General features: G+C 49.1%; 1 protein-coding gene across 1 annotated transcript in view; it reads left to right on the plus strand.

The window, feature by feature from the left end:
• Positions 1-15,756, plus strand: part of CTCFL (CCCTC-binding factor like) — a 28,367-nt gene extending 12,611 nt beyond the window's left edge. The window contains exons 8-11 of the mRNA XM_047853163.1: positions 751-911; positions 4,221-4,403; positions 10,342-10,465; positions 15,183-15,756. Coding sequence (XP_047709119.1) covers positions 751-911; positions 4,221-4,403; positions 10,342-10,465; positions 15,183-15,337 — 623 coding nt within the window. The 3' untranslated portion in view covers positions 15,338-15,756. The remainder of the gene's footprint in view (positions 1-750; positions 912-4,220; positions 4,404-10,341; positions 10,466-15,182) is intronic.
• Positions 15,757-26,187: the final 10,431 nt, after the last annotated feature.

Here is a 26,187-nt window from a genome sequence, read left to right on the forward strand (position 1 = left end):
GAGTGAAGTCTCCCTTCCTGCCGCTGTGGGAGAAATCAGACTCTTACATGCCTGAGACAGCACGACTAGGGTGCACCCCCGCCAGCTGTCCCTTTTTGCTTGGCCTCTTACACAAAGGATCACAAACCACCGTGCTTCAGACTCCATTCAGCAGAAATTATTCCAGAGCGTGTCCAATCAGACCTTACCGCAAGTCCTGCATGCGTTAGGACAGAGGCAAAAACAGGGCATTGACTCTTAACACGACACTTGGACTTTTTTTTTTTTTTTTTTCAGTTAAAATCCAGAGGTTGTGTCTTTGTTATGTAAAACCACCGTAAGGCTATCCTAAAAACCTGCCCACGCCTCGCTGATAAGGTTCTCAAGGCGCTTTGTTAAATGAACACAATAGGTGGGACGTGCCGTGCCTTAAGTGACATTGAAATCCACGTCAAAAGAGTAATTCCTGGGCTTGGCAGCCTGTGGTTCCCTCTGAGCAGTGCTGCACAGCACCCAGCAGGGAATGGCTTCGTTCCCTGAGAGACACTTGGCAGTATCTGGAGGCATTTTGGTTGTCACAGCTGGGGAGGAAAGGAATCTTAACTGGAATCTAAATATTCTCAGTGCCCAGGACACGCCCCCCCCCCCGCCCACCCCACCAAGAAGAAACCAGCTCCATAGCGCTGAGGTCTAGAAGCCCTGACTCAGAGGGGAGGGGAGAGTAGCTGACCGAACACCGTTCTGCCGTATAACGTTCTGTAACTATTCTAGGTGTCCACTTGCGCAACCTGCATACTTACAAAGCCACGGAAATGAAGTGCCGTTACTGTACCGCCGTCTTCCACGAACGCTACGCCCTCGTTCAGCACCAGAAAACCCATAAAAATGAGAAAAGGTTCAAGTGTGAATACTGCTCTTATGCCTGCAAGCAGGTACTCGGTTTCAGCCAGTTTGGGGAGGCGGCGGGAGGCAGTGGTGTACGGAGGGAGGGAGGGTTGGGGTTCCCCATCGCTTTGAAAATCGTGAAAAAAAAAGATCATGCTTTGGTGAGAGAGACGGTTCAGAATAACCCGAAAGCAGCCGTGAGCCAATACTTGAAAGCAGCACTTCGTCAAAGTGTGGTTTACAGACCCCTGGAGGTCCCTGCAGCCAGTCGGGGCCGAAAGATCAAAGTTCTTGTCGTTAGATGACTGATTCATGCCGATACATTATTTGCCCTTTTCACCGTGTTGACATCGGCCGTGAAGGCGCCACAGCAGCAGAGGTGACTGAGAACAAGCAGAGCAGTCACCCCAGGCTGGTCTGGCGTCTGCTGTGTTCTTCACCTTCACGCACAGCCGCAAAAGTGAAGGGTGGTTTTACTTAAGAATGTCCTTGATAGAGAGTAACAGTTCTCAGCTTCATTCAGTCTTGACCCAGGATACTCATCTTTTTTTTTCTTTTTTTGATGTTTATTTATTTTTGAGGGAGGGAGAAAGAGTGTGAGTGGGTGGGGGCAGAGAGAGAGGGAGACACAGAATCCAAAGCAGGCTCCAGGCTCCCAGCTGTCAGCACAGAGCCCAACACGGGGCTCGAACTCATGAACCTGAGATCATGACCTGAGCCAAAGTTGGACGCTTAACTGACTGAGCCACCCAGGTGCCCCTAGTTACTCATCTTTGAATAACAGAGCCCCTGTGCTGTCTTCCAAAGCACAGCACCTGTCTGCAGGGAATCACCTGTGGCATTGTGTGAGTTGCCAGCCCAACTAGCCACTTTTTTCGTGAACCGCTGTTTTCACTTGGGAGAACAAGAGATAGGCAAACTCTCCTGCTTCAGTCATTGGACATTTGGCAACATGCAGTGCCTTTTTCTTGAAAGTAAATGAAGTGAGGGGTGCCTGGGTGGCTCAGTCGGTTGAGCGTCCGACTTCGGCTCAGGTCATGATCTCACGGTCTGTGAGTTTGCACCCCGCGTCAGGCTCTGTGCTGACAGCTCGGAGCCTGAAGCCTGCTTCGGATTCTGTGTCTCCCTCTCTCTCTGCCCCTCCCCCGCTCATGCTCTCTCTCTCTCTCTCTCTCTCTCTCTCTCTCTGTCAAAAATAAATAAACATTAAAAAAAAAAAGTAAATGAAGTGAGTCCGTCACTTCAAGGAAAATGTGGTTGCCAGAGATACAATCCCATCTGTCAGGAGGAAATTACAATTAGAAATCTGTACATCCACCACCATGAGCTTGACAAACTTTCTGACACTTGAAGACTTCTCTAATGAGATGGGAGTGATTTTAAGAAAGCATTTTCGGGGCGCCTGGGTGGCGCAGTCGGTTAAGCGTCCGACTTCAGCCAGGTCACGATCTCGCGGTCCGTGAGTTCGAGCCCCGCGTCGGGCTCTGGGCTGATGGCTCGGAGCCTGGAGCCTGTTTCCGACTCTGTGTCTCCCTCTCTCTCTGCCCCTCCCCCGTTCATGCTCTGTCTCTGTCTGTCCCAAAAATAAATAAAAAACGTTGAAAAAAAAAAAATTTTTAAAAAAAAAAAGAAAGCATTTTCTTATGTAGTGAAGTGTGACAACGTTTAGAAGCCCTCCATAACTCGGTAAACTGATAGTTTTCCAAATGACCAGTCTGTTATTTTAGAAAATCATGCATAGATAGAATATTCACTCAAAGTATAAGATCGGGGCGCCTGGGTGGCTCAGTCGGTTAGGCGTCCAACTTCAGCTCAGGTCACGATCTCGCGGTCCGTGAGTTCGAGCCCCGCGTCGGGCTCTGAGCTGATGGCTCAGAGCCTGGAGCCTGTTTCCGATTCTGTGTCTCCCTCTCTCTCTGCCCCTCCCCCGTTCATGCTCTGCCTCTCTCTGTCCCAAAAATAAGTAAACATTGAAAAAAAAATTTAAAAAAAAAGTATAAGATCAATGAATTTTCATGTAATGGAGTACTAAAAGGACCCTCTTCCCCACATGTCTTTCCTCTCACCCTCCGTCCCAGGACACCATCGCTCAGTCCCACGTTGAAAGTCAAGGTCCCACCAAGGCCACGCTGTCCTGGAAGGGGGCTGGAGGCAAGACGTGTGGGAAGAGAGCACCCCCAAGAGAAAACCTTGTAGGAATATAGTTTGGTTATGAACAGTAACATAGAAGTGGGTGTGTGTTTCCTCTGCATGGTCAAAGCATTTTTTTTTAATTTTTTTTTTTTAACGTTTATTTTTGAGACAGAGAGAGAGACAGAGCATGAACAGAGGAGGGGCAGAGAGAGAGGGAGACAGAGAATCTGAAACGGGCTCCAGGCTCTGAGCTGTCAGCACAGAGCCCGACGCGGGGCTCGAACTCACGGACTGTGAGATCATGGCCTGAGCCGAAGTCGGTCGCCCAACTGACTGAGCCACCCAGGCGCCCCAGTCATAGCATTTTAAATAAAACAAATAAAATGGGTACTTTCGCTTGACTTTATATATATTTTTGTCATGCTTCTCCAAAATTTTTTAAAGCTTACTTATTTATTTGAGAGAGAGAGAGAAAGAAAGAGAGAGAACGGAGGAGGGGCAGAGAGAGGGAGAGAGAGAATCCCAAGCAGGCTCCACACTAAGTGCAGAGCCTGACACGGGGCTTGAACTCACGAACGGTGTCATCATGACCTGAGCGGAAACCAAGAGTCAGATGCTTAACCGACTGAGCCATCCAGGTGCCCCAGCTTCTCCAGGTTATTTACTTGGGTCAATCTTAGTTAAAATTCCTAATTATTTCTTTGCTAAGAACAGTTATTATCAGCTTTATGCTTTTAAATGGATATTAAGGTTTGTCCTAATACTTATCAGGAAGGTAAGAGGCGTAATGTACTTCCAATGCCAAATAGCCATGGAATTGAAACTCTGATGTTAGATTTTAAGTTTGCAGGTTCCTTCTGCCCTTTGTAAACTCGGGTCATTGCAGATAGTTCTAGAAGAAGGGCTGCTAGTCCATGAGGCCTCTTGGAGGGACAAATGATTATCGTTTCCCTCCCGAAGGAATGTTCTACCACATTCCCTGAGGGGCTGTGGGACCCGCGAGGCCCTCGTCAGTGGCCTGATGGTGGACAAGTTTGTTTCCTAGATAGCCAGACCGTGCTGCCCGCATCACTAACCACATTGACATTGTGTGTGCCATCATTTTTTGTAATCACGCATTCATCCTTAGGGAGGGAAAAAGGTGTATAAGAAATAACGTCAAGGACTAAAAACAAAACCCCTGTAAATATTAAACCTCTCATTTCCCTCCCCTTCTCTCCTAGGAACGCCATATGACCGTTCACATACGTACCCACACCGGAGAGAAACCATTTACCTGCGTCTCGTGCAATAAATGTTTCCGACAGAAGCAACTTCTAAATGTGCACTTCAGGAAATACCATGATGCAGACTTCATCCCGACTGTTTACCAATGCCCCAAGTGTAGCAAAGGCTTCTCCCGCTGGGTAAGCTCACTTAACTCACAGTAAACCTTACTTCTTGCAAAGAGTCCTCTGTTTCACAGGCTCTGACACACTCAGGGAGTTTAAACCCAATTATAGAAACTTGCCGGGGCTTAAGACGGCATCTGCCTGGCCTTGGGGAAGTGGTTATTCGTTTGTTTGGAGTCACAAAGCTCTTGCAAATCGTATGAAAGTGTGGTCTCCCCTTTCCATGAAAAAAGACGGCTCTACAAACAAAACCTTGCAAATGGTTTTAGAGAATTCTCATACTCCCTGGAGTCCACAAGAACCACTGCTCTTAAATGTAACATTTTAACATTGTTCCTGTGAATTAGATTTAGGCTGTTTCCCAGAGAGAATGCAATTTTCGAAATGTCTCAGAGACGTTCTTCAAATAGTATTGTTGGTACTCTGCTAAGAGATGCGTTTACTCTTCGGCGTTACTCTCTTTAGGTGCTGTGTGAGTGATCTGTTGCCATATGACAAATCGTTTCGAAACTTAGTGGCTTAAAACAACATTTATTTCCTCACACTTTCAGTGGGTCAGGAATTTGGGAGGGGCTCGGCTCGGTGGGTCTGCTTCATCGTCTCTCAGGAGGTTACCGTCAGGATGTCATCAGGATGTCCACTCCCAAGATGGCGCCCTCCCATGGCTGTTGGCAAGGGTCTTCAGTTCCTCACCACGTGGACCATTCCATTGGGCTGCTCGAGGGGTCTCATGACCCAGAGTAGGCGAGAGGGAGCAAGGGGGAGGCCACTGTGACTTTTGTCACCTACTTTTTAAAGTGACCCATTACCTCTGTTCATTAGAGATGAATCACTAGGGGTGCCCTGGTGTCTCGGTCGGTTAAGCGACCGACTGGCTCAGGTCACGATCTTGTGGTTCGCGGTTCGGGACTTCGAGCCCCGCAGCGGGCTCTGCACTGATGGTGTGGAGTCTGGTTGGGATTTTCTCTGTCTCTCTCTTTCTGCCCCTCCCCAGCTTGTGCACGCTCTCGATCTCTCTCTTTCTCTCAAAATAAGGTAATGAACATTAAAAACTTCAAAAAAGAAGCAAATCACTAGGTCCAGCCCACACCCAAGAGGTGGGGGATGAAGTTCCCCTTGAAAGAAAGAGTGTCACAGAATTCGTGGGCATTGAAAAAAATACCACAGATGATGAGCCAGATCTCTAGACAGTGTATATGCTCCAGGCTCACTTCATAAAAGTTCTGAATTATCTGTAGTTGACTGTTTTTGTGGGGAAAGCTTTATACCTTTTCTCTCTGTGTTTTTCTGGGTAGTGTAGTGACGTAATTCCAGAGTGTTAATACTCTTAGTTCAAAATTTCAAATACAAGTTGTGACAATAGTCCGAAAACAGCATTCATACAGACTTAGCATTGTCAAGGGTCAACATTGGAAAGATTCTGCCTTTTGGCGGGAAGAATAAGAAAACAGAGAAGGGGTGGAGAGTCGGCCTCATAGAATTCCTCAGAGCAAACGGTCAGCAGTCTTGAAAGTTTTCCTCGCATTCAAGAGAGCGCATGGGGACTTGGATCTAGAACACAGACATCCCTCGGAGATATTGCAGATTGAGATATTGCAGTAAAGCAAACGTCACAATAAAGTGAGTCAAAAGAATGGTTTGGTTTCCCGGGGCATACGAAAGCTACGATGATGCTGTGCTGTAGTCCATTAAGTGTCCAATAACAACATGCCTTAAAAAAAGCATGTATCGTAATTTAAAAATACTTCACGGCTGACAAATGGTGACCACCAGAGCTTTCGGCAAACGGTGATAGCTGATCACTGATCACCGTAACAAATATAATAATAACAAAAAAAGCTTGAAATATTGTAAGAATTGGAGCCCTCCTCCGTTGCTGGTGGGATTTGAAATAGGAGAGGCCGTTGGGGCCCCTGGGGGCCTCAGTCGGTGGAGCGTCCGACTTCGGCTCAGGTCACGATCTCACGGTCCGTGAGTTTGAGGCCCGTGTCGGGCTCTGTGGTGACAGCTCCGAGCCTGGAGCCTGCTTTGCATTCTGTGTCTCCCTCTCTCTGCCCCTTGCCCGCTCACGCTCTGTCTCTCTCTCTCTCTCAAAGATGAACAAACGTTAAAAAAAATTAAAAAAAAAAAAATAAAGCTAGAGTAATCACAGCAGGGTGTGTTAGTGAAAGACCAGACACATGGATGGAGCAGAGAGCCCAGACAGACCCTGTGAACACAGTCTGCCGATCTCTGACCAAGGAGCAAAGGTGATGCAATGGACAAAATACCACCTTTTCAGCCAACGTACTGGAGGAACTTGAATCCACGTGGAAAAAAAAAAAAAAAAAACAAAACCCTAGACCGAGACCTTATGCCTTTCGCAAAAATTAATTCAAAATGGTTACAGACCAGGGCGCCAGGGCGGCTCAGTGAGTTAAGCGTCCGACTCTTGGCTTCAGCTCAAGTCATGATCTCACGGTTTGTGAGTTCGAGCCCTGTGTCGTGCTCTGTACCGTCACCATGGAGCCTGCTTGGGATTCTGTCTCTCTCCCACCTCAAAATAAATAAGCATTTTAAAAAATGGGTCACAGACCTAAATGCGAAATGCAAGGCTATAAAACTCCTGAGGGTAACATAAGAGAAAATCTAGATGACCCTGGATGTGGTGACGACTTTTCACAGATAATACCAAAGGCACCCTCCATGACAGAAATCATGGATGAGCTGGCCTTCACTAAAATGAACAATTTCTGGGGCGCCTGGGTGGCTCAGTCGGTTGGGCGTCCGACTTCGCCTTGGGTCATGATCTCGCGGTTTGTGAGTTTGAGCCCCGCGTCGGGCTCTGTGCTGACAGCTCGGAACCTGGAGCCTGCTTCGGATTCTGTGTCTCTGCTCCACTCGTGCTCTGTCTCTCTCTGTCTCTCAGTAATAAAAACAGTTAAAAAAATTAAAAATAAAATAAACTGAACAATTTCTGATTGGAGAAGACACGCCACAGACAGGGAGAAAATATATGCCAAAGTCACCTCTGATGAAGGACTGTCGTCCAGAATACACAAAGAGCTCTTAAAACTTAAAATCCTAAGGGAACAGACACCCCGGTTAACAAATGGGCCGGGGACGTTGTTACATACAGACCCCTCACCCGAGAAGACGCACCGGTGGCAGATAAGCCCGCGAAAAGATGCTCCGCGTCGTACGTCATCAGGGAAATGTAGTTAGGACGAGACCCCACCACGTACCTATCAAAATGGCCCAAATCAGGAACCCTGACGACCCCAGATGTCGGCGAGGATGTGAACAGCACAAGCTCTCATTCGTTGCTGGTGGGAATGCGAGGTGGCACGGCCTCTTGGGAAGAGTTTGATGGTTTCTTACAAAACCAAACGTAGTCTTACCGTACGGTCCCGCACTCACACTCCTGTTCACCTGAAGGAGTAGAAAACGTAAATCCACACAGAAACCCACACGTAGGTGTTTGTAGCAGCTTTATTCCTAACTGGCAAAAGTCGGAAGCAGCCAAGACGCCTTCCAGTAGGTGATGGATAAGTGAACCGTGGTCCATCCAGACGATGGAGTGTTATCCAGGGCTGAGAAGAAACGAGCCATGCAGCCATGCAGCCATGCAGCCATGAAGACAGAGAGGAACCTTAAGCGCGTATCACTAAGTGAACGAAGCCAATCTGGAAAGGGTATGCGCTATGATTCCAATGATGCGACGTTCTGGAACAAGCAGACCTGTGGAGACGGTAAAAAGATCGTGGTTTCCAGGGGTGGGGGAGCAGGGATGAACACATGGAGCGCGGAGGGTTTTTTAAGGCGGTGAAACCAACCTGTGTGATACCAGAACAGTAGATGCTTGCCATTATACGTTTGTCCAAATGCACAGAATGAACAACACCAAGAAGGAACCCTCGTGTAAACCGTGGACTTTGGGCGATTATGACGTGTCCAAGGAAGTTCATCAGGTTGTAACAAATGTACCCCCGGTTCTGGTGGGGGTGCTGATAACGGGGCGGGGGAGGCTGTGCCGGTGGGGGCAGGAGGATAAGGGAAATCTCTGACCTCCCTCCCAGACGCGCCATGAACCTAAGTCTGCTTTGAAATATGAAGTCTTTAAAAATAAATAAGCGCCTCTCGGGACATTTGAATCCAATTTAATTTCTAGAAAGTCAATCACTCGCAAACTTCCATTCTTTAACACGCAACAGGCAAGTGTATCTCCGTGCCTGAATGTCATAGGGCAAGGCCCCCTGCCTCCCCAGTAAAGGACCCGTGCCCTGGGTTCCAAACGCTCGCTCCCTCCTCTCTTGAGAAACATTCCTCTGACACATGTCTGTCCTATCGCTCTGCCCTCTGAGTCGCAACTAATCTAAACGTCATATCGGTTTACTTAAAATCTTAGCCCATTTACTGTTTAAAGGCTAGACGTGTTTTTGCTTATTAATCCAAAACCGACGCCCGGAGTCGTTAGCCAGGAGCCTCATGCATTTGGGGGAAGGTGGTGTGTGTGTGCACGTGTGTGTGTGTGCTTGGCTGGGGAAGGGGCCATTGTTGTCGTCATAGTCTCGAATCTGTGGCCCCCGAAGGCTTAGTTTGTGCACGGTCGTCATATAAACCCAGGGACTGGACAGCGTTCTTCTGTACGGGGCCGGTAGTAATATTTTCAGCTTCGCAGACCATCTTCTGGCCCAACTGCTCAAGTCTGTTGGAGCCCCCAAAACAGCTATAGACGGACAATTCGTAAATGAATAGACACGGCAGTCTTCCAGAAAACTTGCTTTACAAAATCCAGTTGGCCAGCTGGATTGAACCCTTGGGTCATTGTTTTCCCACCCGGAAGGGAACCAATTTAAATGACCTGTAACATCCTCCTTCTCCTTACACGTGAATCCTTCCCCTTCGGCCCATAAACCAGGACGGTCCAGTGGAGCACCCACTGAAGCTGAAGTGGAAATTAGGGGGGAGGTTTTATATAATCACCAAGTTGAATGGCACGTAGCAGTATCTTACTTTAGCATATGAACTATCCAAACGATGAAAAATTTCTAGCTTAATTTAAACCATCCTAAGTGTTCGCATGTAAGAATACATTGGTGAATAGTCTTGACCCAGAAATCTCTGACTTCCCTTTTCATTCTGAGTGTTGTATCTACATTCAGGTACCCCTTGTGGGGGCAAGTGACCATGTGACTCCGTCGGTTAAGTGTTCAATTCTCGTTTTCGGCTGAGGTCGTGATCTTACAGTTTGTGAGATCGAACCCCAAGTCAGGCTGTGTGCTCAGAGCACACATTGGGATTCTCTCTCTCTCTCCCTCTCTGCTCCTCCCCTGCTTGGGCACTCCCTCCTCTTTCAAAATAAACAGACATTAAAAAAATAACCCCATGCATGTTAGATCAGGAGAGGAGCTGGCAGGCCAGTAAAATATACATGGTATGTTACATATTTTCTTAAAATTGACAATCTATTGAATTTCTGGCTCAACATCAAACCTCACTTTGGACAGGGGACACATTCTAGAAGAACAGATTTTGTCTTCTCATTGACCTCTATGATAAAAAAAAATTTGGCTAGACCTAAACACAACAGAGGGGTCCCCTTTTATTTTATTAAAAAAATTTTTTTTAATGCTTATTTATTTTCGAGAGAGAGACAGAGCGTGAACGGGGGAGGGTCAGAGAGAGAGAGGGAGACACAGAATCTGAAACAAGCTTCAGGCTCCGAGCTGTCAGCACAGAGCCCGACACGGGGCTCGAACTCAGGAACTGCGAGATCCTGACCTGAGACGAAGTCAGATGCTCAACTGACTGAGCCCCCCGGGGGCCCCTAAAAGCCACCTTTTATTGTGCGAGACTCTACCAGGTACATGTTGCCCCATTTTCCCGTACCCGGGTCTCTAACTGTGGAATTTGAAATGACATTCCGCCGGTGATGCTGACTCCCGTGTGCTCTGTGTCGTCTCGCCGACAGAATAATATGCAGAGACATTCTGCGAAGTGTGACGCGGGCCAGGGAAAGCCGGCCGCCTCGGGCAAAGTGAGAAGAGTGAAGAGGAGAAAGCTGGCCGTCCTGAAAGAGGCAGGAAAGGAAGACGGTAACTCATTTTGAACAAACTGGGTTTTAATTTGAGAGTGATCTCCATGTTATTGCTTCCCGGGTGCTGAATGGTCCCGTGCAGGGGATTCACCCAGAAGCCCTAAGTGCCTGTCCCCGAAAGGTCCTGGGCCCAGCCCTGTGGCCGCTCCCTGCCACCTCGGGCAGGTGTTGAACTTCAGTTTGCCCCCTCTGGGTCATTGGCAAAGTGGAAGCGATTACTCGTGCAGGTGCAGAGAGCCCCAGGAGGCGTCCACGGCTCTCGTCACCGGGGTTCCTGGCAGACAGTCTAGCGAGGCTGAAGGCCGCCCTCCTCTGGAAGCCGGTGGCCTGTCACCTCTGCCTGGTGGAACTTCTGGGGCGTCATGTGCGTGTCCTGGGGCTGCTACAGCAAATGGCCATGCGCTGAGTGTCTCAGAGCATCACAGGCTCACCGTCTCCTAGCTCTGGGGCCCGGAAGTCCCAACTCGAGGTGTCGGAAAAGGTTGTCTTCCTCCTGAAGGTTCTGGAGCGATGCCTTCCTGCCTCTCCCAGCTTCTGGTGGCTCCCGGGGTCTCTCGGCCCATGGCCACATCCCTCCAGTCTCTGCCTGTGTCTTTGCACGGCTTTCCTCCCTCTTCTGTCTCTCGTTGTCTTTCTAAGGACACTTGTCACCGGATGTAGAGCCTGCCTGAAAGCTAGGATGATCTGTTCTTGAGACCCTTAACTTCATCGTATCTTCAAAGGCGTAAGGTCACATTCACAGCTTTCAGGGGTTAGGATGTGGACGTATCTTTTTGGGGGGTCGCTCTGGGCATCACAGTCTTTATCGTCTGGCCTCCGGGAGCCGACGTGGGTTCCCAGGTTAGAGCAAAATGGGTCTGAGTCCAGCCTGCCCTCTAAGAAGTTCTGCTCCACGAGGGGACAGACCTAGTGCTCCGGGCAGGCGTTCCGTTTACGTCCTCTATTCCCTTCATGAGGATCCTAGAACTGGAGAGACCCTAGACTGAGACCACACGACCTTCCCGCAAAAACAAACGGAAAACGTTTGCGTGGCCTCCTTATTCTGGAATCCCCTGTGTTTTGACCCCAGCCCCAATCCTCGAGCAGCGAATGTTCCCGCGGGTGGCAGTCAGCCCTTTCCCTACCTCAGAGTCACCTGGTACGATAAGGGAATGGCCCGGCCCAATTCGAATTCCGGGTAAACAGTGAATACGCGTTCAGCGTGAGTATATCCCATGCGCCGTTTGAGATATACTTGTACTAAGCAGTTACGCATGGTGCTTGGAACGTGGACAGCCGGGCTGGAGTTCTCCTGACCTGGGCTCTGCAACCTGCTCAGGCCTTCCTCAGTGTTCCTGAGTCTTCCTACCGGGGGCCAGAGCTCCAGCCCTCCTCCACCAGCTCCTGGCTTCTCCAGCAGCAGGGACAGGTCAGCCCACGGTGCTTGGGGGGGGGGACCCAGAAGAGAAGTGACGGTCACAGCATGGATATAAAACTGACGGTGTCATGAATACCACCTTCCGTGGTTTCCCCGAGGAGCGCCACCGCCCCTCCTGTCCCAGGTGTGAGGCCCCGCGGTGACCCTGTCCCCGCTCCCGACTCCACACTTCCCCTCCCCCTCCTGCCTGCCTGCCTGCCAGCCTGGAACACACACGAGAGGCCTAAGGAGAAACGAACCCCCGCCCGACGCCCACCCCTCCTGGTCCACAGAACTCCCATCACGTTCACCACGGACTCGCCCCCACCCCTCCCGGGTCCCTCCATCTGGCTCCGGCCCCAGCACACCACTGGGGTCACCAGGGGCTCCCTGTGACCACGTCCCGCTGGCCTCTCCCTGCTGCAGCCATAGGGCCACCGACTGGTCCCCCTCTTGACCCTCTCCCCTCTTGCTTGCTCAACAGGCATCCATCCTTCTGGAATTTCCTCTGGCTTCTCCAGCCACCTCGCCTTCTCCTCTTCTCCTCCCCACGGTTTTTCTCACCTTCGGTCCACCTCCGTATCACGTCCACACCTGCATACATGACTCTCACCCTCTCCCGTGGCAGGTCACTGGTGGTCTGGGACTGCAGCCCCCACGTAGCCTCCAGAGGGTGGGAGCGGATGTCCTGCTGCCTCGTGAGCGTCTCCCCTCTGCTGTCTCAAACCCAGTTCGTCTAAAACTGAAGTCTTGACACCCCGCCGCTGCCCCCGCCCCCACCCTCAGCCTCGTTCTCTCCTGCAGGCCTGATCCCCACTAGTGTTGGAAGCCAGGGCACCCAGGCAGCTGCCTCCCCCGCTGCCGTGGACCGGGTCCACCTGTCTCCCCAGGTCCGGGACCTCGTGTCAGCACCTGTCCCCCATCCTCGCGGCCCACCACCTGAACCCCTTCTCTGTGCACCAGCGCTCTGAAGACGGGGCCTTGGGTGTGGCCAGCCGCTCCCCGCCCTCCCAGGCAGCCAGCCATACTGGTCCCCCCACCCCAGCCAGGCCAGACTCACCCTCTCCTTTGCCCGGCATTCCTGGTAACTCGTCCACGGACCCCCAAGATCTCAGCTCTGACCCTTGACCAGGTCGCCCCGCCTCACGTACACCCCAGGCCCGGGCCTCTGCTTTGCACACCCCCACCTGGTGCTCAGCGTCCCAGTTATCTGCTGCTTCAGTGCCCGCTCCCACCCGCACTGAGCTCCCCTCCAAAGCGGGCCTGGCCCTCGGGTCCACACCAGGCCTGGCGTGAGCAGGGTTCATTCATTCCCACTTACGATCGAAAAATGAGCATAGCCCTTTACGGGACAAGACAAGTAGGTGAAACCCAGCTCAGATCTCCCAACCACCGTATAGAGATGCAGAGGCCAGGCTGCTGGGATCCTTGCTCCCGCTGGGACGGACCCTGAAGCGTCCATACACATGTATGACTTCCCGGTTAATTAGGCGCCCACTGGCTCCCGCTTCATACCTAAATGCAGTATTTTCTTTTCATTATCTAGTACACCAAGTCCTTAAAAAAACCTTTGACCAAATTTCATCCAAATAAGCCTTCCCTAGAAGATCAAATGATTGGGGACAGACTAAAGGTTTTTGAAAATGTCGCCCGTGGTCCGTGACCTGTTTGCAGTGGGGCAGAGTTAGAGCATCACAGCCTCCAGGCTGGCCACAGGCCCCCGTGGTTGGCTGACTGCCCCTGCCAGCACTGACCCCGAGCCTCCCGGACACTGGCCGGGAAATAAACGAAGAGTGAAGTCACAGGGGTGAAAAGTGGGTCCACATCTCTGCCCCCTCCCGCTGGGGCTCGGGCTGGTGTTTGAACAGGAGCACCACTTGGAGCAGGTCACCTGGGCACCAGGGGCACCTGGGAATGCTGCCTGGCCGGCAAACTCACCTTCCAGAAGGACGGAAACAGGAAGGCCCTCTCAGGTTTACTTTGACGCGCGGCGCGTATGAAAACATTTCTCGTACTTTTTTTAATGTTTATTTTTGAGAGAGAGAAAGAGAGAGAGCGCGAACAGGGGGAGGGGCAGAGACAGAGGGAGACCCAGAATCCGAAGCAGGTTCCAGGCTCCGAGCTGTCAGCACAGAGCCCGACGCGGGGCTCGAACTCACGAGCCGTGAGATCAGGACCTGAGCCAAAGTCGGAGGCTTAACCGACGGAGCCCCCCAGGCGCCCCTCATATTGTGGATGGTCAGCTGTTGGACCCCCAAGCAAAGCGTGAATTGAAACGAGTAACCCAGCTTAATGTTAGCAAAAACTACGACTTTGCACATCAAAGGTTTCGCACCTGTATTATCCAGATAATGGTCTGGCGTCTACTCCGCTGGGCTGGCGGGTCAGCTGTAGGCCACCTGGCTGTTCAGGGTAGGTCTTTGCAAGTGGCAGTTCCTTTGCGTTTGTAAGAACTCCGTCTTCGTCTTCGTAAGAACTCGGTCTTCGTGCTCTCCCCACACTCCCCACCCCCCCCCCAAAAAAAACCACAAGCAAACACATCTTCAAATGACCTTGAACCGACAGGAGGTAAAGCTTCGGTAGGCGTGGGCTCTTTGCCTCTCCGTGGGTGTTCTTGGGAAGTAATTTGGGAAATAGGGAGAGAGATGAAAATACTCGGATTTACAGCGATCTTCTATTTTTAAGCGCCCAGGGTTGGGCTGGCTATAAGCCGCAGGAGGGTGGGCGGGCTGGTTGTGGATCTGGGCGCGGCTCACAGGGTGCACCCAGCCGACTCTGCCCGAGTTCCCTGGCGGTAGGGACGAGTGCCCTGAGAGCTGCTGGCTGTCTTCCTTTCAGTGGAGTCGTTCCACGGGCACTGAGGCGAGACAGGTGAGGGGCTCAGCCACCATCTGGGTCTGTAGGATCTGCCCTCAACCTACAGCAGCGGCTGTCACTGGGGGCTCTTCTGCTTCCCAGCAGACGTACGGCCATGCCCGGAAACGTGTCTGGGTGTCCCAAGTGAGGAGGAGCGTTCTTCTGGCCTCCAGAGGGTAGAGGCCAGGTGTGCCCCCAAACACCACAACGCACGGGACAGGCCCCCAGTGGAGAATTGGTCCAGCCCTAAAAGCATAGAGGGCTGAGGTTCAGAAACCCCTGACTTCACGCCCATAGGTCCCATCAGATTACTTGTTCTGTCTTATAAATGGAAAGAATCATTTTCTAAAATGTTTGCTGCTAGGTTACAAATCAAAGGATTGTTTCCAAAATCTAAATGCACTGATTCTTTGGACTTTATTTTAAATTTGTCAAAACTCTGCCTCCCCGCCCCCACCCCCAGCCCCAAAAGACGCCACTAAGGAGGTCTCTGCTGTGAGCGTGAAGCAGTACCCGGGAGAGACGGTTCCAGTCTGTTACGGAGGCGTCGCGGTCGGAAACAAGGGCCTGGACGAAGACCTGAGCTGTGAAATGATCCTCCAAATGATGGACAAGTGACAGAGCTTCCCAGTTCGCGTTCGTAGCAGTCCATTCTCCGACAAGTTCGAATTTTGCGGCACGTTCTTTGAAACAAGTTCGTGACGATGGACGGTCTCGGTTTTTCCCAAGTGTGAGGTTAGTGCCCAGAATTATTTGCCCATTTTTTTGGACTGGATATTTAAACACAAAGAACACTGCAGGTGTTTCATAAAAGGCCCAAATCTTGAATTGGAGGATAAAACCTCAAAGCTATGAATTCACTCACTTGATCCTGCCGAGGTGGCCTGCAATGAAGGGGCCGTGATTTGGAGCCGTAATAGTTAGCAGTTGTACCACTAAGACTATTTAGTGCTTCAGCAAACAGCCAAAGCTGGGTACTTTCACCATTACATTTCTTTTTTTTTTTTAAGTTTTAATTAATTTTTGAGAGAGAGAGAGAGAGAGAGAGAGAGGGAGACACAGAATCCAAAGCAGGCTCCAGGTTCCGAGCTACAGAGCTCGAACCCACGAACCTCGAGATCATGACCTGGGCTGAAGTCCGACGCTTAACTGACTGAACCACCCAGGCTCCCCTCACCGTTATCGTCCTAACATGAGTTTTTAAACCTAAACAACTAGTTTGATACCGTTTTTTAAAATACAAATGAATTTTCCATAAAATTTAAAGGCACCGTAATACCTTCAATGCGTTCTCAATTCAACAAGAGAGATCTTAATGTTTTAAAAATAACCGAGTGGAAAATGGCAACCTCTGGATTAGAGAGTGATGCCTAATTATTTTAGTTTGGTGACTGAGCAAGGTACAGTTTGAGAGTTTGTATTCTTCCTAAATTATGTTTTTTGGTGGGTGTGAAATTTTCCCTTTGGACATTCACTGTCACTGCCCAGCAGGTCAGTTCGCCTCTCTTTTGTTTCGCTGAAACTGCTTCGTTTATGCTTTTTAAGTAATTAGCAGAGAGAGAAGAAAACGTGATGAAATGTGTACCTGTAAAGAATGTATACTCTGTGATGCCCTAACGGGCGGGGGAGTGTTTCTCTTTCGCCAGTTGACGAGGCTTTTCCCAACGCCAAGCATTAAGCGAAATGCCTCGTTAGAACCTAAAAGTAACTAATACCCACCTTCATAGAGATATATTTTTCATACTTTTCTTCTTAGCTCAGCAGCTGCTTTTGCTCTGAACTTCCCCCCTTAGTTTAACATCATTGATACGGGTCCCAAATGCCAGTTTCTTGGCTTGATTGACATAGAATGGGCAAATAAAATTGGGAGATATTAGAAATGTGCATCATGATGATTTGATACATGGGTACATTGTGGAAGCGACGCCTCCCATCGGTGAACTAGATTCAAATTCTTAAGATGCTGGTCTGCTCTCCTAAGCCCAGAGCCCGGTGTCCCGGGAACGTAGAAGCACCTTCCAGCGGGAAGGGCATTCTTTTCATGCAGCACAATAGTTGAGTTCACATAGTAAGACTTGAACCCTGTGGTCTCTTGCGTGCCGTCATTGTGACTATTTGACCTCTTGTAACACTTCCTTCCTCTTTGTTGTTTCAAGATGTTTTGCATAACTCAATAAAATGAAATGACTCAAAATGGCTCTCTTCGTTTTATGTGAATGGCGGTTCTTAAAAACGTGGATGTGGAGAAACTGGAACCTTGGGCGCTGTTTGGTGGGAACGTAAACTGGTGCGGCCACTATGGAAAATAGTATGGAGGTTCCTCAACAAATTAAAAATAGAATTAGCAGGGGCGCCCGGTGGGGCTCGGTCGGTTGAGCGTCCGACTCTTGGTTTTGGCTCGGGTCACGATCTCACAGGTCCACGGGATCAAGCCCCGTCTCAGGCTCTGAGCTAAGAGCGTGGAGGCTGCTTGGGATTCTCTCTCTCCCCGCCTCTCTCTCTGCCCTTCCCATGCGTGCTCTCTCTCTCAAAATAAATAAGTGGTGGAAAAAATGGTTACGAGAGTGAATTCTCATTGTCTGTATTTTACTACGATTAAGTTTTTTTGTTCTTTAAGAAGAACACAAGAAACGCGTTTGAAAGTACAAGAGCGATACGTAGCTAAACCCCACCAACGACTCTTCAGCCGTCTTTTGTAGGTAATTTGCAGGATATCGCATGCATCACACCTCTCTCAGAATAAAAATAAATAAACATTAAAAAAATAGAATCACCCTATGAGCCAGTACCTTGGTTACATACCCCTAAAGAATTGAAAGCGGGGTCTCAAAGAGATATTTGTATGCCCACGTTCGCAGCGCCGTCATTCACAATAGCCCAAAGGTGGAAACAAGCTAAATGTCCAGCAGTGGATGAATGGATCAATAAAATGTGCTCTATCCATACGGTGGAATATAATTCTGCCTTAAAAAGGAAGGAAATTGTAACACAGGCTACAGCACGGACGAACCTTGAGGCTACTATGCTCGGTGAGGTCAGCCAGGCACGAGCAAATACCCTTGTGTGTGGGACTGAGAGTCGCCCAGTTCATAGAGACAGAAAGCGGAACGGTGGCGACCAGGGGTTGGGGGTAGGGAATGGGGAGTTAGTGTTTAGTGGGGTAGGGTTTCACTTTTGCAAGACGATAATCCGAGCTCTGGAGGTTGGTTGCACCACAGCGTGAACGTTCTCAACACTACTGAGCTGTACCCTTAAAAATGGTGTGCAGGGGGCGCCTGGGTGGCTCGGTCGGTTGAGCGTCCAACTTCGGCTCAGGTCATGATCTCGCGGTCTGTGAGTTCGAGCCCCGCGTCGGGCTCTGGGCTGATGGCTCGGAGCCCGGAGCCTGTTTCCGATTCTGTGTCTCCCTCTCTCTCTGGCCCTCCCCTGTTCATGCTCTGTCTCTCTCTGTCTCAAAAATAAATAAACGTTAAAAAAATTAAAAAAAAAATGGGTTTGGTGTTGATCTGGCTGCATTTCAAGGATGAGAGACGCAAAAAACTCCCATGCTGTTCCGCCTTCTTGACCCGCTCTGTACACTTAGGGTGCCTGGGCGGCTCAGTCGGTTAAGCGTCCGACTCTTGATTTCGGCTCAGGTCTCGATCTCCCGGTTCGTGGGTTCGAGCCCTGCGTCGGGCTCTGCGCTGACGGTGTGGAGCCTGCTTGGGATTCTCGCTCTCTCCCCGCCCCCCACCCCGCCCCTCCCACGCATGCCCTCTCTCTCAAAATAAATAAATAAATGCTTCTAAAAAACGGGTAAGAGAGTAAATGTCTTCTTATGTATTTTACTACAATTAAATGTTTTTGCTTTAAAAAGAGCACAAGAGGGGCACCTGGGTGGCTCAGTCGGTTGGACGACCAACCTCGGCTCAGGTCAGGATCTCACAGTCCGTGAGTTCAAGCCCCACGTCGGGTTCTTGCTGACAGCCCGGAGCCTGGAGCCGGCTTCGGATTCTGTGTGTCCCTCTCTCTCTCTGCCCCTCCCCCACTCGCACTCTGTCTCTCTCTCAAAAATAAAAAAATGAAAAAAAAACCATTAAAAACATTTTTGTAAAAAAGTTAAAAAAAAAAAAAAAAAAGAACACAAGAAACATGTTGGAAAGTACAAGACCAGTATGTATCTAAGCCCCACCAACTCTTCAGCCGTCTTTTGTAGGTAATTTGCAGTATGTTGCATGCATCACACGTGGAGGAGGTATTACGTGGAATTAAATTCAGATGCTCGGCTTTGGTTCAGTTATGTGCCCAGACTCCCACCAGACACCCGGATAAAAGGAGAAACTCATGAGCTCCTCAAGTGCATGATTGGGTCTCTGTGACAGGAGCAAGGACAATAGTCCCCACAAGAGGGCAGGCATGGCTTTCTTTTCCAGCATCGGGACAGGCTCCTTGAGCTGCCGGAGACTGATTAGACTCTCCAGGTACAACAAAGTCCTGGAGATTAGTTTGTTGGGTTTTGTACTGCACCGAAGAATGAAGAAAAAGTGCTCTGCCTTCAAGAGAAGCAGGAGGATTCTTGCACTTGACGTTGCTAAGAGAGGGGCCTTTGCAAAACCTTCGTGTGAGGACACTTTCCTCGGCTCTGCTTTTTCGAATGCTTTTAAAATGGTTTTGGGGGCACCTGGGTGGCTCAGTGGGTTAAGCCTCCGACTTCGGCTCAGGTCACGATCTCACAGTCCGTGGGTTCGAGCCCCACATCGGGCTCTGTGCTGCCAGCTCGGAGCCTGGAGCCTGCTTCGTATCCTCTGTCTCCCTCTCTCTCTTTCTGCCCCTCCCCCACTTGTGCGCTCGCGCGCTCTCTCTCTCTCTCTTAATAAGTAAATAAACTTTAAAAAATAAAAATAAAATAAAATGGTTTTGAGATCCAGCAGGAAACCACCCTGGAATGTACACCACTTGCACAATTTAACGTCTCCGTTTGCGGGGAAGGGTGTTTAGGTTGCAACATTGTTTGACAACAGCTCTACGTATGAGGGATGCTTTTTCAACAAACCGAAGGCCTGACAGATGCCTCTATTGTTCGAGGTCGGTCACTGAAAGAGTTGGGGAGGGAGGAGTCAGTCCTGATGAAATAGAAGCAGTTTGTATTATAAAGTTCCTACCTTTTGAAAATGGCGAGAAATTCTTTTCCAGATGTTCTTTCGGCTAGAAACACTGACACATTTCGATAACCACTGAGAACCTCACTGAGCAGCCCCTGCGAATGTATTCTTCAGGACAAATCGATCCTTGAGGGGCCGGGCTGTTAAACACGTCCAGTGAAAGCCTTAGGACCCTCGACTGAAATCCTCGGCTGTTTCTACGTTTCCCTATCTTTTCATGGCAGTTGATATTTAATTGAGTGTATCAGACAAAACAGAGATTTTTTTAAAAAATTTTTTTAATGTTTATTTTTGACAGAGCATGAGCGGGGGAGGGGCAGAGAGCGAGAGGGAGACACAGAATCCGAAACAGGCTCCAGGCTCCGAGCTGTCAGCGCAGAGCCCCACGCGGGGCTCGAACCCATGAACCGTGAGATCGTGACCCGAGCCGAAGTCGGACGCTTCACAGACGGAGCCACCCAGGCGCCCCACTGAAAAAATAATTTTTAAAGAGATTCTAGGATTCTTCTATTAGGTAAAAACAGCCATTTTGTCAGTTAAATAATTTGTCGTAAGCAGGGAAAAAGTTTCATTACACGGGCACACCCGGGTTTGCTGCTGGGAGAGGAGGTTTTAAATACAGCTGCCCCCAGGAGTTCAAAGATTGGTTTTAAATGAAATCCGGGAACGCACATGCGTGTTCTGTCCCAGCCACGGAGCCTCATGAGACCAGCTTACAGTTCGGATACCAGCTCCTTTAAAAAGCTAGCGTGTGGGGGGCATCTGGGTGGCTCAGTCTATTAAGTATCTGACTTCGGCTCAGATCATCATCTCACGGTTTGTGAGTTCAAGCCTCGTGTTTTGGATCCTCTGTCCCCCTCCCCTGCCGGTTCTTGCGTTCCCTCAAAATAATTAAGTAAACTTAAGAAAACAAAAAAAGCTAGTATTTGAAAGCAGGACGCTTTTGGAGGAGGTGGAGAAAATTAGACTTCACTGGTAGACGTGTCCCCCTGAGCAGGGAGACCCAGGATGAACGCTGGCGACCGCAGGGTCAGCCCCGCGTGACTTCTCCCCGAAGTGGCCGCGGCGGCTGACCTCGCTCTTTGTTGACTTTGCGAGCCTGGATTTGAGAACGTGATCCCAAGAAATGTCGATATCCCACACCCTGTGGATGAACGAATCCGTGTTGTATCGGAATACCGAGCGTCCAGTCCCTCAGAAGCGCCAACTCTGAACGCAAGTTTTTAAGGAACCGAGAAGGGCCGGATTACGCACAAGTTGCCAGGTTGCCATCTGGTGCGTCGGCTGGAGGAGGTGGGGGGGTGCAGAGGTCTGCAGGGAGAGGAAGGAGGTGCCGGGCACGCTGCTGGGCAGGACAGAGAGGGAGACCCAGTCGGCGACAGGAGCCAGCGGGCGGCACCTCCACATGTGTGTGCCTACAGGGGCTCCCCGTCCTCTGGGGGTGCTTCCTGCTCCCGCGGCAGCCTGTGCCGGGCGCCCAGGTCGCCACTTGGATATGTACTTGTGTCGGTCACCTGCTCACTCCATCTGCCTTGGCCAGTGGGGGTCCTCCTGAAGTGTGGCTCTGCGTTTGTCTTGCCCCACAATACACCTGACCTCCACCTGATCCCGTCACCTGGGCAGGGGGGCAGTTCTGGCTCCTTCGAGGCCCTCAACAGCAGTGGTTCAGAAATCTCTGGGCATTGGGATCACCTAGGGAGCTTGTGAAAAATACAGACTCCTGGACCGGGGCCCTGCAGGCCCACGGAGTTGGAATCTTGGGGAACAGCACCCGAGAATCAGCATTTTCCATAGCCAGTTTGGGGCCCTGGAGCGGGGGGCGGGGGATCTGCCCTCCAGGCCGGGTTTCTTCCCTGTTTCCACAGATGTTGGAAAAACTGAAGATGCTTTCGGTAGCCAGGCCCCGAGCATCTCATTCTAGGTGGTTCTGCCCCCAAAGGGGGGCTCGGCCTCTCTCTGGTGGCCTACCAACGGGTTTTCGTTCCAGAAGGAATGCAAGAAGGCAGAGCTCGGGAAGTGACACGTGGCCCGTGCTGTGGAATTTGCTGGGCCTCCTCCGTGGTTTGGCCCTGAGATCACGCGCTCAGGTGACCTGGCAGCAAATGTGACAACAGTTTGGCAGTGACAAAGCATAACCCGTGGGCGGGGGAGGGGGACGGCCGCAAGATTCGGGATCTGTCACCGGCACAGGCTTTGCTCTTCTAGGCTGACGGGACCCACGTCATGCAAAGCACGAACGAGTCTAACTGACCGCTGGAAAGCGCGTTCGTCTGACCCGGCCAGGTTTTTGTCCCATGTCGGAGCGATGTGCCGCTCTGAGTAACACAGACCCGTTTCAGAATAAGATCATCTGTCTCTTCTTAAATTTTTTTTAATGTTTTATTTATTTTTAAGATAGAGAGAGACAGAGCATGAGTGGGGGAGGGGCAGAGAGAGAGGGAGACACAGAACCGGAAGCAGGCTCCAGGCTCCGAGCCATCAGCACAGAGCCTGACGCGGGGCTCAAACCCACGAATCGCGAGATCTTGACCCGAGCTGAAGTCGGATGCTCAACCGACTGAGCCACCCGGGTGCCCCAAACAGCTGTCTCTTCCTAAAAATTATTCCTACCTTTTGTTTCAAGGGGTAGGAGGATCTCAGTATGGATGGATGGATGTCTCCTGATGCTTGTTCATTATTTTTGCAACTGTCTGTTTAAAAAAAAAAAAAATTCCACCAAGAGTCAGAAACTAGTCATGGGAAGGTGGGGACTCCAAATGTGGCCAAATGGAACTTCATTTACTAATCACGTGTTTTATCTAAGCGAAATGGATACCAGAATTCTTCTTCGTGCTATTTTCCAAGAACGCTTTTCTTTTTCGTTTTCTTGCATGTTTTTTATTTTGTTTGAGGTGCGGCACGCATACGGTATAATCCCCCTTTGTGTACGATTCTACAAGAAATGAATGGTCATGTAACCGTCACCACGGCCAAGATTCAGAGCATCGCCCATCTCTCCCCAAATTCCACCTGGCTTTGTAGCCAGCCACTCCCCCATGCCCTGCCCCGAGCAAAACCACTGCTTTCTTTAGGTCCCTGGGGTTGTCATTCCCAACGTGTCACAGAGATGGAACTAAACGCTGTGTATTTGGGCCCGGCTTCTCGTATTCAACAGTCTGACTCTGAGATTCAACCCTGCTGTTGTGTGGGTCTCTTCGCCCTTTTATTTGAGTCGTGTACCACTGTATGACCCTCTGTGATTTGCGTTTCCATTCACCAGCTCAAGGACACGTGAGTCGTGTCCAGTCGGGGAAGACTATGAACGAAGCCATTATAAACATTTGTGCACAAACACGTGCTTTCATTTCTCTGGCGCTGAGAATTCTGAGTCCTAAGGTAGATGTATGTCTAACTTTATAAGCAATTGCCATGGGGGCGCCTGGGTGGCACGGTCGGTGGAGCATCCGACTTCCGGTCCGGTCATGATCTCTCGGTTTGTGAGTTCGAGCCCCGCATCGGGCTCGCTGCTGTCGGCACAGAGCCTGCTTCCGATTTTGTGTCCCCCTCTCTCTGCCCTTTTCTCTCTCTCAAAAATAAATAAATACTAAAAATAAAAAAAAAAAGTTCCAGCAACTGCCAAACTGTTTCCCAAAGTGGGTGTACCATCCGGTCCCCCCGCCAGCCGGAAACGAGCACTCCAGGAATGAATATTCCAGTGGCCCCACATCCTCACCAGGTTTTGTGAGGGTTTGTCCCGTTTTGTTTACAGCCATCTTACTTGGGATACCTCATGGCGGACTTGACTTGCATCTCACTAATAACTTGTGATTTGGAAAATCCTCCCGTAGGCCCACTGTCACCTTCCTAGCTTCTTGAGCAAAATGTCTGGTCAGATCTTTTCATAATGTTCTACAAGAGGAATGCTGGAGAGTTATTTATAGATTCTGGACACAAGTTCTCTATCAGACACATGTTTGGCAGATCTTTTCTCACAGTTGGTGTCTTGCCTTTTCATTCTCTTAACAGTTTTCCCCAAAGAGCAGATTTTGTTTTTTTAATTCTGATGAAATCTAACTTATTTTGTTTTTGATGAATCCTTCTGTTAGTGTCCTATATTCGGCGTAACTCAAGGTCACGGGATGTTTTCCTAGGTTTGCCTCTAGAGGTTTTGTGATCTTATGCTTTGCGTTTAAGTCTGCTGTCCATTTTAAGTCAGATTTTGTTTACGATGCAAGGTGCGGATCGAGGTTCGTCTTTTCGCTGTGGATGACTAGGTGTTCCGGGGCCATTTATTGAAAAAACTATGCTTTGTGTATTGAATCCCCCTCGCAGCTGTGCTGAAAGCAAATTGGCCACACATGTGGGGCTCTATTTCTGGACTCCATTCCGTTCCACCCAGTCCAGCTTTTTGTCAGGACCAGGCTGCCTTGATTCCTATAACGTCGCGGTAATATCGAAGCAGAAAACGTGAGTCCTCCGACACTGTTCTTTTCCGTCATTGTTTTGGTTATTTGAGATCTTTTGCCTTTCCCAATAGACTTTCAAATACACCTGTTAATCTGTACAGGAAAATGTTGCCGAGACGTAGATTTATAGATCCTTCTGGAAAGAATTTAGCATTTTAACAATATAGTCTTTCAGTCCATGAACACCGTTTATCTCTCCACGTAGTCGGGTCTTCTTTGATATCTCTCATCATTGTTTGTAGTTTTCAGCATATAGAACTTGCACAGATGTTGGATACATACCAGAGTTTTTCATGGTTTTTTTTGGTTTGGTTTGTTTTTCGGCGCTATTGTAAATTGTAGTGTTTCTAAAACTTTGACTTCTTATTGTTCATTGTTAGCATAGTTGAGTTTTGTATATTGACCTTGTATCCTGCAACCTTGCTAAACTCACTTATGATACGTTCTGGTAGTCTGTAGATTCCTTTATGTTTTGTATATAGACAGTCATGCCATCTGCAAATAGAGACAATTTTATTTTTCCCTCTCCAGTCTGTCTCTATTTTTATTTTCTTGCCATATTACACCATCTACGATCTCCAGTATGACATTGAATGGAAGTGGTAAGAAAAGACACCTTTGCTTTGTTCCCAATTTAGGGGAAGGATACTGAGTGTTCTTGCCATTGAGTATGATGGTACCTATAAGTTTTTTGTAAATGCCCTTTATTGGATTGAGGCCATTTCTTTCTGTTACCAGTTTGCTGAGAGTTCATCATGAATGAATGTTGAATTTTGTCGAATGTTTTTTCTGTATCAATTAAGATGTTTATATGTTTTTTCTGTATCTGCTGATATGATGGATTACATTGGCTGAATTTCTCATGTTGAACCAGCCTTGCCTTCAGGATAAACCTTCCTTGGTTGTGATATATTATCCTTTTTTATATTTTGCCAGAGTTGATTTGAGAATGTTTTGTTGAGCTTTATTTTTCATTTAGGTTCATAAGCAATACTGGCCTATGGTTTTCTTTTCTTGTGATATCTTTTGTATTAGGATAATGCTAGCCTTATAAAATGACTTAGGAAATGTTCCCTCCTTTCCTGTTTTCTAGAAAAGTTTGTGTAGAATTAGGATTATTTCTTCCTTGAATGGTGGTATTTACCAGTGAAGGCACCTAGTCTGGTCTTTTCTTTATTAGAAAGTCGTAGGGGTGCCTGAGTGGCTCAGTTGGTTAGCGTCTGACTTCGGCTCGGGTCATGATCTCACACTTCATGGGTTCAAGCCCTGCTTCGGGCTCTGTGCTGTCAGCTCGGAGCCTGGAGCCTGCTTTGGATTCTGTGTCTCCCTCTCTGCCCCTCCCCTACTTGTGCTCTGTCTGTCTCTCTCTCAAAAGTTAACATTAAAAAATTAAAAAAAAAAAAAAAAAAGAAAGCTGTAACTGTGAATTCCATTTCTTTGATAACTATGAGATTATTCAGGTTATTCTTTCTTTTCTTTTTTTTTCCCAGCCCATCCCCCCACCCATCTCCCCTCTGGCAACCACCGGTTTGTTCTCTGTATTTAAGAGTCTTTTTTGTTTGTCTCTCTCTCTCTCTCTCTTTTTTTTTTTTTTTTTTTTTGGTCTCTTTCATTTGTTTGTTTCTTAAATTCCACATACAAGTGAAATCATATGGCGTGGTCGGTCCGGCCAGGCGTTTATCAATTTTGTTGATCTTTTCAAATAACCAGTTTTTTCTTTCATTAATTTGCTTTGTCATTTTCTGGATTTTAATTTTGTTGACTTCTGCTCTTATCTTTATAATTGCATTCCTTCAGTTTACATTTGCTGTTCTTTTTCCTGGTTTCCTCAGGTAGAAGCTTGGGTAACTCACTTGAGACCATTTTCATTTTCTAACGCTTG

This window comes from Prionailurus viverrinus, chromosome A3 (assembly GCF_022837055.1).
Source record: "Prionailurus viverrinus isolate Anna chromosome A3, UM_Priviv_1.0, whole genome shotgun sequence".
NCBI classification, from domain to species: domain Eukaryota; kingdom Metazoa; phylum Chordata; class Mammalia; order Carnivora; family Felidae; genus Prionailurus; species Prionailurus viverrinus.